A 12,874-nucleotide genomic window follows, 5' to 3' on the forward strand; every position below is an offset into this window, starting at 1 on the left:
CAAGATGGAGGGGAGAGTCCTGGAATTCTTTTAACTTTTGGCTCGATGCCTTGGGCTCACTGCTCTTGGCAGATCTTTACTTATCTTACCAGGACTGCAGTCTCTCTAGCCAACTTCGCTTATCAGTTCTAGTTACATGGTGCATTTAGACCACATCCACTGTGCCACTCATGCAGTACACTATTTAGGATGAAAATAAAGTGGCATTACATTTTGATCTATCTACAGATAAATAATTGCCAGTAGCTGGTTTAAATGTAAATGCTTTCAAGAGTCAACAGTGTTTCCCCTATATTCATTTCGCAGCCATGCACCGCTTAAGACCCCAGGAAGACCCGAGCAGCCCACAAGCCTCTCTTTGTTTGTGCCCACAAGCTTGAGTAGCCCCCTACAGCAGCTAAGAATTACAGCCTGCTGATCACAATCAACAAGCCTCCCTTCCTGGAGGATGAAAAGAGCTGTTCAGCCCCTCTAACTTAGCTATAAATGTGACACTATAGCCAGCAAGCTACCAACCCTCCACAATGTTCTTTTTACAGTGGCTGCGGTTCCGGATTTTCTGGAACCCAGATTTTTTTTACTAAACATTTCTACATATGTGCAGGATCATCTGCGCACTTCCCCCTCCAAGTTTCAGCTGCTGCTCAGTTTTCACTCACTCTGTGACACCGCTGCTGCTTGTACATGAAGAACTACACTACCGGTCAAAAGTTTTAGAACACCTACTCATTCAAGAGTTTTTCTTTATTTTTACTATTTTCTACATTGTAGAATAATAGTGAAGACATCAAAACTATGAAATAACATATATGGAATCATGTAGTAACCACAAATGTGTTAAACAAATCAAAATATATTTTATATTTGAGATTCTTCAAATAGCCACCCTTTGCCATGATGACAGCTTTGCTCACTCGTTAAAGATTTTTTCTTTAACGAGTCAGATGCAAAGGATTTACTTCAGACACCCAACAAGGCCCTCATCCCCATTATTCGCAGGAGAAAGAGACAGAGATATTGGGGACGTAGGTCTGGGTGCCTTGTAAGGATCCGATGGCGAGTGGGTAATCTGCCATTGCCATTGGTCCTATTAGCCAACATGCAATCATTGGATAATAAAATAGACGAACTACGAGCACATATATCCTACAAACGGGACATTAAAAACTGTAATATTTTATGTTTCACCGAGTCATGGTTGAACGCCGACATGAATAACATACAGCGTGCAGGTTTTACGCTTTTTCGGCAGGATAGAACAGCAGTCTCTGGTAAGACAAGGGGTGGGGGTCTGTGTATATTTGTAAACAACAGCTGGTGCACGAAATCTAAGGAAGTCTCGAGGTTTTGCTCACCTGAGGGAGAGTATCTCATGATAAGCGGTGGACCACACTATTTAACCTAGAGAGTTTTCATCTATATTCTTCGTAACTGTCTATTTACCACCACAAATCGATGCTGGCACTAGGACCGCACTCAATTAACTGTATACGGCCATAAGCAAACAGAAAAAGCTCATCCAGAGGTGCCACTCCTAGTGGCTGGGGACTTTAATGCAGGGAAACTAAAATCAGTTTAACCTAATTTCTACAAGAATGTTAAATGTGCACCGGAGGGAAAAATCTCTAGACCACCTTTACTCCACACACAGAGACACGTACAAAGTTTTCCCTCGCCCTCCATTTGGTGGCAAATCTAACCATATCCTCCTGATTCCTGCTTACAAGAAAAAAACTAAAGCAGGAAGCACAAGTGACTCGGTCAATAAAAAAGTGGTCAGATGAAGCGGATGCTAAGTTACAGGACTGTTTTGCTAGCAGACTAGAATATGTTCCAGGATTCTTCCGATGGCATTGAGGAGTACAGCACATCAGTCACTGGCTTAATCAATAAGTGGATCGATAACGTCGTCCCCACAGTGAATGTACGTACATACATCAACCAGAAGCCATGGATTACAGGCAACATCCTCACTGAGCTAAAGGGTAGAGCTGCCGCTTCAAAGGAGCGGGACTCTAGCACGGAAGCTTATAAGAAATCCCGCTATGCCCTCTGACGAACCAGGCAAAGCGTCAATACAGGACTAAGAATGAATCATACTACACCAGCGCCGATGCTCGTCAGATGTGGCAGGGCTTGAAAACTATTACAGACTACAAAGGGAAGCGCAGCCGCGAGCTGCCCAGTGACACGAGCCTACCAGACAAGCTAAATTACTTCAATGCTCGCTTCAAGGACTATAACGCTGAAACATGCATGAGAGCATCAGCTGTTCCGGACAACTGTGTGATCACGCTCTCCATAGCCGATGTGAGTAAGGCCGCTGGGCCAGATGGATTACCAGGACGTGTACTCCGAGCATGCACTGACCAACTGGCAAGTGTCTTCACTGACATTTGTCACCAGGCCCTGACTGAGTCTATAATACCAACATGTTTCAAGCAGACCACGATAGTCCCTGTGCCCATGAACACTAAGGTAACCTGCCTAAATGACTACCGACCCGTAGCACTCACGTCTGTAGCCATGAAGTATTTTGAAAGGACAGAAGCTCACATCAACACCATTATCCCAGAAACCCTAGACCCACTCCAATTTGCATACCTCCCCAACAGATCCACAGATGATGCAATCTCTATTGCACTCCACACTGCCCTTTCACACCTGGACAAAATGAACACCAAAGTAAGAATTCTATTAATTGACTACAACTCGGTGTTCAAGACCATAGTGCCCTCAATGCTCATCACTATGCTCAGGACCCTAGGACTAAACACCTCCTTCTGCAACTGATCCTGGACTTCCTGACGGGCCGCCCCCAGGTGGTAAGGGTAAGTAACAACATATCCGCCACGCTGATCCTAAACCCGGGGGCCCCTCAGGGGTGTTTGCTCAGTCCCCTTCTGTACTCCTGGATCCAAAACCGAGACAGTCATGAAGAGGGCATGCTCAGGAGACGATTTCTGCTAAATGACTTAAATGTAAATGTAAATGTAAAATGGTCAAAGACTACAGCCACCCTTGTCATATACTGTTTTCTCTACTAGATCCAAAAGACTTCTTAACAGCTTCTACCCCCAAGCCATAAGACTCCTGAACAGCTAATAAATTGGCTACCCAGACTATTTGCATTGACCCCCTCCCTCCCATACGCTGCTTCTACTCTCTGTTTATTATCTATGCATAGTCACTTTAACTCTACATGTACATATTACCTCAATTACCTCAACTAACCGGTGCCCCTGCACATCGACTCTGTACCGATAGCCCCTGTATATAGCCTCACTATTGTTATTTTACTGCTGCTCTTTAATTATTTGTTACTTTTATTTTTTACTTATCTATTGTTTACGTAACACTTATTATTCTTAAAGCTGCATTGTTGGTTAAGGGCTTGTAAGTAAGCATTTCACTGTTGTATCCGGCGCATGTAACAACACATTTTTTTATTTGATTTGATGTAGTTACAATAGAAGTGCCCATCCAAAAAGGCTCAAGGTCATTGGCCACAGATAAAATTAGACCATTGGACTGATGTCAACATCATATTTTCAAAATCTTCTAAGAGTCTAATGACAATCATTTTTAATGCTTGTCCTATGAAGAGAAATAATGAAAGTTCCCAGACATAAACATTCCACAACAAGTTGGAAATCACACATTCAACAATGAGTAGTTTGGAAGGAATTAGTGACAGAGGCTAACTGCAAGCATTGCAATGCAATCACTAGCCTGCTATTCAGTAGAGTGGCTGTATGGTCCCAAATCTGCGATTAATGGGCTCTTTTCCAGGTTTTACATGATAAGCATTCAACATTGGTCATGGTGTCAATGAAGCTGTTCAACTGTTAATCGGAACTGTGAAAACTTGCAGTGAGTTCACTGGGAAGTCGGGAATAATACGTTTTGAACGGTCATCCAACTCCGAATTGTAAATCTGGCCTCTTTCTAGAGCTACGACCTGAAGACCAATGATGTCAACATGATTCAACCTTGTTTTTTTCCCAAGTTCCCAGTTGTTTTGCCCACGAAGAACCGTCGCGCCACCTTCCTGTTCAAATGAGCACAGCATAATAAGGTAAGTCTAAAAATACATTGTATGCTGCTACATAAATTATGTAATATGCTAGGGAGATATGTATGCTGTAGCTAGGAAATTAATACTAAGTGTATGTTGTGTAATAAGATGTTAGTAGCCCATATGCCTCACCCTAATAATTTGGTCTATTTACCCCACTTACTTTCACCTACTGTTCTGACTTAGTGGTGCACAGGTAGCCTATAACCTGTTTTAGATAAATGTAATCATTGAATATTGTAAAAGCTTTCATTGTCTGCTTACTATGTAAAATTATGTAAAATCGCTGCCAGACAAGGCTCCGCTGATCGCCAGGTGTAGCAGTGGTAAGGTGTTGGGACTCTGCTGTTGGGACAGCTTTATGTAGGCACTAACAGTTGGTGGACACCGTTTGTCACCGTTATAGTACAATTAATGTATTGCTTAGTGTTGTGCTGTGGCTTTGATGGCATGCATCCCAAGATGTATTTGCTAAATAGCCACTGCTTAAGTATCAAAAGTAAAAGTACAATTAATTTCAAATTCCTTATATTAAGCAAACGAGACAGCAAAGTTTTCTTCAAATTTGACAATTTTCCTGTCAAAATGTAAGGTATACTTTTGGGTGTCAAAAATATAAATAGTAAAGTAAAGTACAGATACCACAAAGAACTACTTAAATAGTACTTTCTTTAAAGTATTTTTTCTTAAGTACTTTACACCACTGCTATGTAGGCAAGCTATATGTATGTAGCATATCAACAAGCAAAACACAGACAGGCAGTCAATAGTAATTTAATGCGCAAACATTGGCTATTGGGAGGCAGAGTTCTCTGGATATATGGCAGCATAACTATAAAGATGACATAACACAAAACACTGATCGTTTTTCCACAATACGATGTGTAGACAGTCTTGCTTGTGCTACAGCAACATCCATTACAACAGACAGACTTTATAATATATATGTTTTTTGAATGTTCTTTCAAATTGAGGGTTCAGAGGAGGTTGAGAAAAGCATAGAGTAAAGCAAAACTTGAATGTGTGTGCAAAATAACATGCACAGAAAGTGATTTGGATCCTTAGTTTTGAGAAAGAAGTTTCCAGAAGGGCGGTATGAGGGTGAAAACACTGTTTTCTGAGCCTCTGAATTCTTTTGAAAGTGTGGTTGAATTAAAAAATACTGACATTTAGTCCTTCAAAGAGTACTAAAGTAGTACTACTTAAGCAGTACTTTAAAGTATTTTTACTAAAGTACTTTACACCACTGAGGTTAGGGGAGGTTTTGGCCAGGGTAGGCCGTCATTGTAAAATGAGAATTTGTTCTTTAGTAAAGAGTATTGGTGTCTCTGAGGGGTCTTTGGCCTGGTTAACTAACTACCTCTCTCAAAGAGTGCAGTGTATAAAGTCAGAAAATCTGCTGTCTCAGCCACTGCCTGTCACCAAGGGAGTACACCAAGGCTCGATCCTAGGCCCCACGCTCTTCTCAATTTACATCAACAACATAGCACAGGCAGTAGGAAGCTCTCTCATCCATTTACATTTATATGCCTCCAACAAGCTTTCTCTACCCTTAACCTACCCTTAACCTTCTTCTGAACACCTCCAAAACAAAGGTCATGTGGTTTGGTAAGAAGAATGCCCCTCTCCCCACATGTGTGATTACTACCTCAGAAGGTTTAGAGCTTACTTTGGAGTATGACTAGACAGTACACTGTCCTTCTCTCAGCACATATAAAAGCAGGCTAAAGTTAAATCTAGACTTGGTTTCCTCTATCCTAATCGCTCCTCTCACCACAGCTGCCAAACTAACCCTGATTCAGATGACCATCCTACCCATGCTTGATTACGGAGACGTAATTTATAGATCGGCAGGTAAGGGTGCTCTCGAGGGGTTAGATGTTCTTTACCATTCTGCCATCAGATTTGCCACCAATGCTCCTTATAAGACACATCACTGTACTCTATACTCCTCTGTAAACTGGTCAACTCTGTATACCTGTCGCAAGACCCACTGGTTGATGCTTATTTATAAAACCCTCTGAGGGCTCACTCTCCCCTATCTGAGACATCTACTGCAGCCCTCACCCTCCGCATACAACACCCGTTCTGCCAGTCACATTCTGTTAAAGGTCCCCAAAGCACACACATCCCTGGGTCGCTCCTCTTTACAGTTCTCTGCAGCTAGCGACTGGAACGAGCTGCAACAAACACTCAAACTGGACAATTTTATCTCAATCTCTTCATTCAAAGACTCAAATATGGACACTCTTACTGACAGTTGTGGCTGCTTTGTGTGATGTATTGTTGTCTCGACCTTCTTGCCTTTTGTGCTGTTGTCTGTGCCTATTAATGTTTGTACCATGTTTTGTGCTGCTACCATGTTGTGTTGCTACCATGTTGTTGTTATGTTGTGTTGCTACCATGCTGTGTTGTCATGTGTTGCTGCCTTGCTATGTTGTTGTCTTAGGTCTCTCTTTATGTAGTGTCTCTCTTGTCATGATGGACACTCTTTCTAAAATTATCTGCCCAAATTGTTGCAACCCTTATTACTAGCCTGTTCAACCCCTCTTTCGTATCGTCTGAGATCCCCAAAGATAGGAAAGCTGCCGCGGTCATTCCCCTCTTCAAAGGGGAGACACTGTAGACCCAAACTGTTATAGACCTATATCCATCCTGCTCTGCCTTTGTAAAATCTTTGAAAGCCAAGTTAAAAAACAGATTGCTGACCATTTCGAATCCCACCGTACCTACTCCACTATGCAAACTGGTTTCCGATCTGGTCATGGGTGCACCTCAGCCACGCTCAAGGTCCTAAACGATATCATAACCGCCATCAAGGTCCATCGATAAGAGACAGTACTATGCAGCCGTCTTCATCGACCTGGCCAAGGCTTTCGACTCTGTCAATCACTGCATTCTTATCGGCAGACTCAATAGCCTTGGTTTCTCAAATGACTGCCTCACCTGGTTCACCAACTACTTCTCAGAGTTCAGTGTGTCAAATCGGAGGGCCTGTTGTCCGGACCTCTGACTGTCTCTATGGAGGTGCCACAGGGTTAAATTCTCGGGCCGACTCTTTTCTCTGTATATATCAATGATGTCACTCTTGCTGCTGGAGATTCTCTGATCCACCTCTACGCAGACGACACCATTCAGTATACATCTGGCCCTTCTTTGGACACTGTGTTAACAAACCTCCAAATGAGCTTGAATGCCATACAACACTCCTTCCATGGCCTCCAACTGCTTTTAAATGCTAGTAAAACTAAATGCATGCTCTTCAACAGATTGCTGCCCGCACCCAACTACAAATACCTAGGTGCCTGGTTAGACTGTAAACTCTCCTTCCAGATTCACATTAAGCATCTCCAATCCTAAATTAAATATAGAATCGGCTTCCTATTTTGCAACAGGAGACAAAACGCGTCTCCTTCCTGAGCGGAAAGACGGCTACGTGGTCCCATGGTGTTTATATTTATAATATAATATAATAATATATGCCATTTAGCAGACGCTTTTATCCAAAGCGACTTACAGTCATGTGCGCATACATTCTACGTATGGGTGGTCCCGGGAATCGAACCCACTACCCTGGCCAGGTCACTACCCTGGCCAGGTCGCATTTTTAAAAGAGAACTTGTTCTCAACTGCCCTACCTGGTTAAATAAAGGTGAATTAAAAATATATTAAAAAGTGATGTTTCTTTTTTTTATCCCAGCAGCCGTCCCTGCTGGGGGCCTTTTGGTAGGCTGTCATTGTAAATAAGAATTTGTTTTTAACTGACTTTCCTTGTTAAATAAAGGTTCAATTAAAATAAAAAGAATAGCTGGACAAATGCTAGAAACATTTCTAGTAGTCCTACTGCTTTCACCGATCTTGTCTTTTCGGGAACAGATAAAGGGGAGAATACAAGGAGAGGAAGCCAATGTAGACTACTGGGATGCATCCCCAGAGAGTAATAGGAGAGAGGTGGTGGAGGTGCTGCTACTGGCTAGCCCTCCTGCTGCTGTAAAAAGGTGTTAGGAATGGATGAGAAAGACAGGTTACTCCTCTCTGACCTTCTCCTCCAATGGGTTTTGAGAAAGGAGGCAAGGAGAGAGGACATGAGTATGCAATTAAATTTGTCAGAGGAGTTTGTATCCCTTTCCGCACATGTATTGAACTGTTTCATCCAACAGTAGGTTCAACAGAGGATCAAAACCCTTCAGGACACCACTGGCTGTGAACGATTGTCAGTGAATACAATTACTGTTTGGAATTGAGGTGCATTGACTTTCAAAACATGAATGACCAGTCCTAGGTCAAAATAGCTGTGACAATTACCTTCTCATCCTCCCTGAAATTTCACTGGTATGTCAATATATTTTGAAAGGTCAAATATAGTTCTTACCTTTATGCCGCAGAGGAAATAATTTATGAATTGACAATGTGTCATGTGTGTGGATTGGAAACATGCTAGCTCTGGTCCAGGGTGTTATGTGTGGATTGGAAACATGCTAGCTCTGGTCCAGGGTGTTATGTGTGGCTTGAGCCTCGACTTCAACGGCCTGCATATTTCGATTAATATAACTGATATCAAATCAAACGACTATCATCAATTTAACGTATGCGTATTAATTTAATTCGCTTGTGATAACCGTCGCTACTATGCTCCTATTTAGCCGTAATCATCAAATTTCTGACCACCTTTTGCTTGGCGATACTCCTCATTGTTGATTAGAAATGCACGGGTGTCTTATAAACCTCTGTGGCCAGTTGCAGGTGGTACTCCAAAAACCGGAATATTCTGAAAAATATTGAATCTACTTTTTGCACCACTGGAGGAGGTTCCTCGCCACTTTAGCTGCTGGAGATCTGGCGTTTGGCATCTTTGCAGGAACTAGTCATTTGTAACACCTCGATCACACCGACAGTGTTATTACGCAAAATGGTAGAGCCTCAACGGGAAATGTATGCAACATAAATTCAACATTCACCTTCCGCTACCATTTCTGTCAAGCCGTCAACACATATGTTCAATTTATCCAACGTATGCACCACACAGAACATGGTTTTCATATCTTTCTGAATATGTCCTCCTTATTGGAGTTCCACCTGCAACTGGACACAGAGATTTATAAGATACCGGCCCCTTCCAAATCGAGAACAAAGAAAATATCACCAAGTAAAGCTTAGTCGAAAATATCTTTACTGCTAATAAACAGCATATTAGATATGCAGCTGAGGTTCGAGATTACATGGCTATCCTCCATAGAGGATTTTAATTATGTTTACTGACTGGCTTTAATATACTTTCGTTACTCGCAAACATAAGTGTTGCAGGAGTGCTGACAAATTTATTTAAGTATGCGCAAGTTGTCATTTGTCCAAAATACAAAATAAACTACTTTCGAGCACTCTGGCTGTCGTCAGACTAGCTCTTGTCCATGCGCACACAGCTCGTAATGCAGATCCGACGCATGCACATTGCGTCGAATTGTCAGAACTTGAACATATTTTACTTTGGTGAGTAAAGATAGAGGGCATTGAAGCAGACTCAAGCCACATGTAATGCCACGGAGCAGAGCTAGAAATACAATAGTTGGTGGTTAGGTGTCTCTATCTAGTCGGAATGATAAGTAAAGACTACAAAAATATTTAAAAGTTGAACCCTTTACAAATGGAAATTAGCTAAATTATTTTTGTTTATTCATTCAAACAAGACGAACGAACAAAACACAAACTCCCGGCCATTTTCACTGTTCCGAAAATTCACTGACAGTTTGACCTGATTAGTACTCCAATCTGACGTTTTTTGTGTGTAGTTGAGACCATAACAATAGAATATTCTATTAATAATAAAGAGGTGTCTTTACCATAGTCTAAATATGTTTCATAGAAAAAAACGGACCCGATATTTATTAATTTCCCTCTTTGCAGAAATCTCTCATGTTCGGGAAAGAGCAGGGGTCACACGGCAGGGGCTACAAAAATACATGTCAATTGATCATTCTCTATTTAACACATAAAGCTGCGATTTATAAAGGAGCCAATGTTAAAATTCAATGTTATTACATGGGTCTTTACAAACCCCTTTCACCCACAACAAATAGTTTGGTATGCCTGCTGTCTGGTTGGCACATAGGCTACAGTTATATTTAGCTTGTGTTTTGCAAACTGACCTGACCTATTTTCCCCATTGGTAGCCAACAGAGAACCAGAGAAAGGTCGCACCAGAGAAAGTAAGACGAGGGGAGGACCGTGGCTGTTGTGACATCATGGCCTGCAGAAACCCAGAGCTGGTGCCGTATACTGTAAGAGCAACACCTTCTCCTGTGTTATGCCCCGATAACGATAGTTCCAACGAGGAGGCTGAGATAAATGTGATGATACCTGACACAGTTCTTCACATAGAGACAGAATCCTTCTTTGTGAACCGTCAACAGCTGGCTCTTCAGAGCCCCTATTTCCGTGCACTTTTCTATGGCGGCGGCAGAGAGAGTGGCAAGCGCCACGTTGAGATCAAAGGTGTGGGTGCGGACCAGTTTCGTGTCCTGATGGAATATACCCAGACATCCAAGCTATCTCTCAGCAGAGAAAATGTCCTGAGGATCCTAGAGACAGCAGACTTCCTCCAGCTGGAGAGACCCAGGCTCCTATGCTGCAAGTTCCTGGAGAGAGAGCTGCATCTAAGCAACTGCTTGGGCATGATGTCCTACGCTTGGCAGCTGGGATGCCGGGAGCTCTACACAGCAGCACGTGAGGTGGCTCTAACCCACCTACCTGCTATCGCCACAGAGGAGGACTTCATGTATCTGTCTAAGGAAAGTGTGGCGGACCTTCTTGCCAGTGATAAACTATTTGTACCCAGGGAGGATCAAGCCTTGGAGATGACCTTACGCTGGGCAACCTTTGACCCCAGTCGGGAGGAGGACTTCATGGAGTTGGTGGAGCTGGTGCGACTAGAGAGCCTGTCTCTGCCCTACATCACTGATTTGCTTACCAGGCTCAAAGGGTCTGACCCACAAGCCAAACTCATCTGTAAACTGAATGAAAATTTTCCTACTAGCTGGTCTATGGGCAGGTCCATACCTCGGGCCAGCGAGACACTGTACATACTCGGAGGGCCCCATGACCAGGACAAACAGTCTCTCTACCAGTTTTACCCCCACAGTGGGAGATGGCAGTCCCATGCACCACTTCAGAGGAAGAATCTCACACAGTACTCTGTGGCAGCAGTAGGTAATGATTTGACAATTTGACTCCCTTTCTGAAGTTACACACCCTTTCTTATTCTGAATAAATTAAGTCAGCTAAAGTTATCCATGAACTTACTATCAGTATGCTATCGGGAGTTTGTATACTTGAATAAGCCATAGGAGTCATAATTCAAGTAATTCATGCCAGGCTCTTGTTTCTTCCTCTCCCAGGAGAAAACATTGTAGTCACCGGAGGAAACTTCCGTGATGAGATCTTTTGGTACAGCGTGGACTGGGTGCGGATATTCCAGTGTGGGAACAAGCGCTGGGTGGATGGCCCTCCGCTGCAGAAGTCCAGGCACAGCCACTGCTCTGTGGGCCTGGGGCAGGAGCTGTACGTCCTGGGGGGCACCATGGACGAGGGGCCTGTGGCCCACGTGGAGAAGCTGCCGCTGGGAGCACAGGTCTGGGAGGATGTCAGCCCCATGGTGCGGGCTGTGGATAGGGCTGCCACCGTCGCTCGCGATTTGTGTATCTATGTCGCCTGTGGACTGGATGAGAATGGGGAGGTGTACAGTGGCATTCAGAGATACCTGGCGAAGGAGGACCAATGGGACGTGGTCACCTACTCCCCTCTGCCCAGGTAAGTGAAATCAGAGCTTGCACTAGTACTGCTAGGTTGAAAGTCATGGAACTAGCTAGGTTGCATCAACAGACTTTCGTCTGGGGCAGGTTCCTTATAAAAATAGATTTATGTCCCATAGGTATGACCTTCTTGCAACAGTGCTCAACGGGGCCCTCTATCTCCTGGGAGGTCAGGCATTGCGGCTAGATGTGGAGACAGACGAATGGACAGTTCTAGAAGAAGAATGTCTGGACAGAAAGTTCTTTGGTGGCTGCACCACAGTCAATGGGCAGATCTACCTGCTGAGCGAGCGAAAGATGAACAAAGCATTCCCCAACATGGTACTGATGGATCCTTACATCGACACCTGCATGGAAATAGACAATGCCATACCCTGTCCTGTGCCTCTCCGTGGCTGTGTTACCATGCGCTTGGTCACATGACACTGGTGAGTTGCCAGTAATCATTTAGCAGTTCACATCCTTCTCACCAACTCCCTCTCCCCAATATAAGAGATATTCTATTGAAATGGTCAGACACTTATCAGCTATTGATTTTGCTTTTGAATGGAAAGGTACAAACACATTTATCAATAGTTTGATAAAGGTTATTTATTGATTTTGTTGAACTGGCCAGAGTGAACAAACTTATGAGGTGTGTGCATTCAGAACAAGACTAGTTATGTGTTATTGCCATTTGTATCGTTGCACTAATAGAACTTGTAATAAAATAAACATCCAATAATCATGATGGAAGGCCCATTGCAGTCAAAAATGTGACTTCCCCGTGTTTTATATATGCAGTACATTTCCACACTATGAGGTTGTGAACATTTGAACATGCTGATAATGCACTTCATCCCATCAAACATTTCAGGCGGTCTTTTCAAACAGCTCTTACACTAAAAAGGGAATTATCATAATTTTCACAATTTCACAGTTAATAGACCAATAAGAAAGAGTTCCAAACCTCTCTGCCAATAACAGTTAGTTTTCAGTTTTCCCCTCCCCA

The 12,874-nt window shown here is 43.1% G+C and overlaps 1 protein-coding gene across 1 annotated transcript; it reads left to right on the forward strand.

Moving 5' to 3' along the window:
- Positions 1-10,253: 10,253 nt before the first annotated feature.
- Positions 10,254-12,637, forward strand: LOC123991693 (kelch-like protein 23). The gene is made up of 3 exons (XM_046293342.1): positions 10,254-11,281; positions 11,470-11,881; positions 12,003-12,637. Exons 1-3 carry the CDS (start codon positions 10,318-10,320, stop codon positions 12,304-12,306), a joined length of 1,680 nt encoding a protein of 559 aa, XP_046149298.1. The 5' UTR covers positions 10,254-10,317; the 3' UTR covers positions 12,307-12,637.
- Positions 12,638-12,874: the final 237 nt, after the last annotated feature.

The sequence above is a fragment of the Oncorhynchus gorbuscha genome, linkage group LG02, assembly GCF_021184085.1.
Source record: "Oncorhynchus gorbuscha isolate QuinsamMale2020 ecotype Even-year linkage group LG02, OgorEven_v1.0, whole genome shotgun sequence".
NCBI lineage: Eukaryota > Metazoa > Chordata > Actinopteri > Salmoniformes > Salmonidae > Oncorhynchus > Oncorhynchus gorbuscha.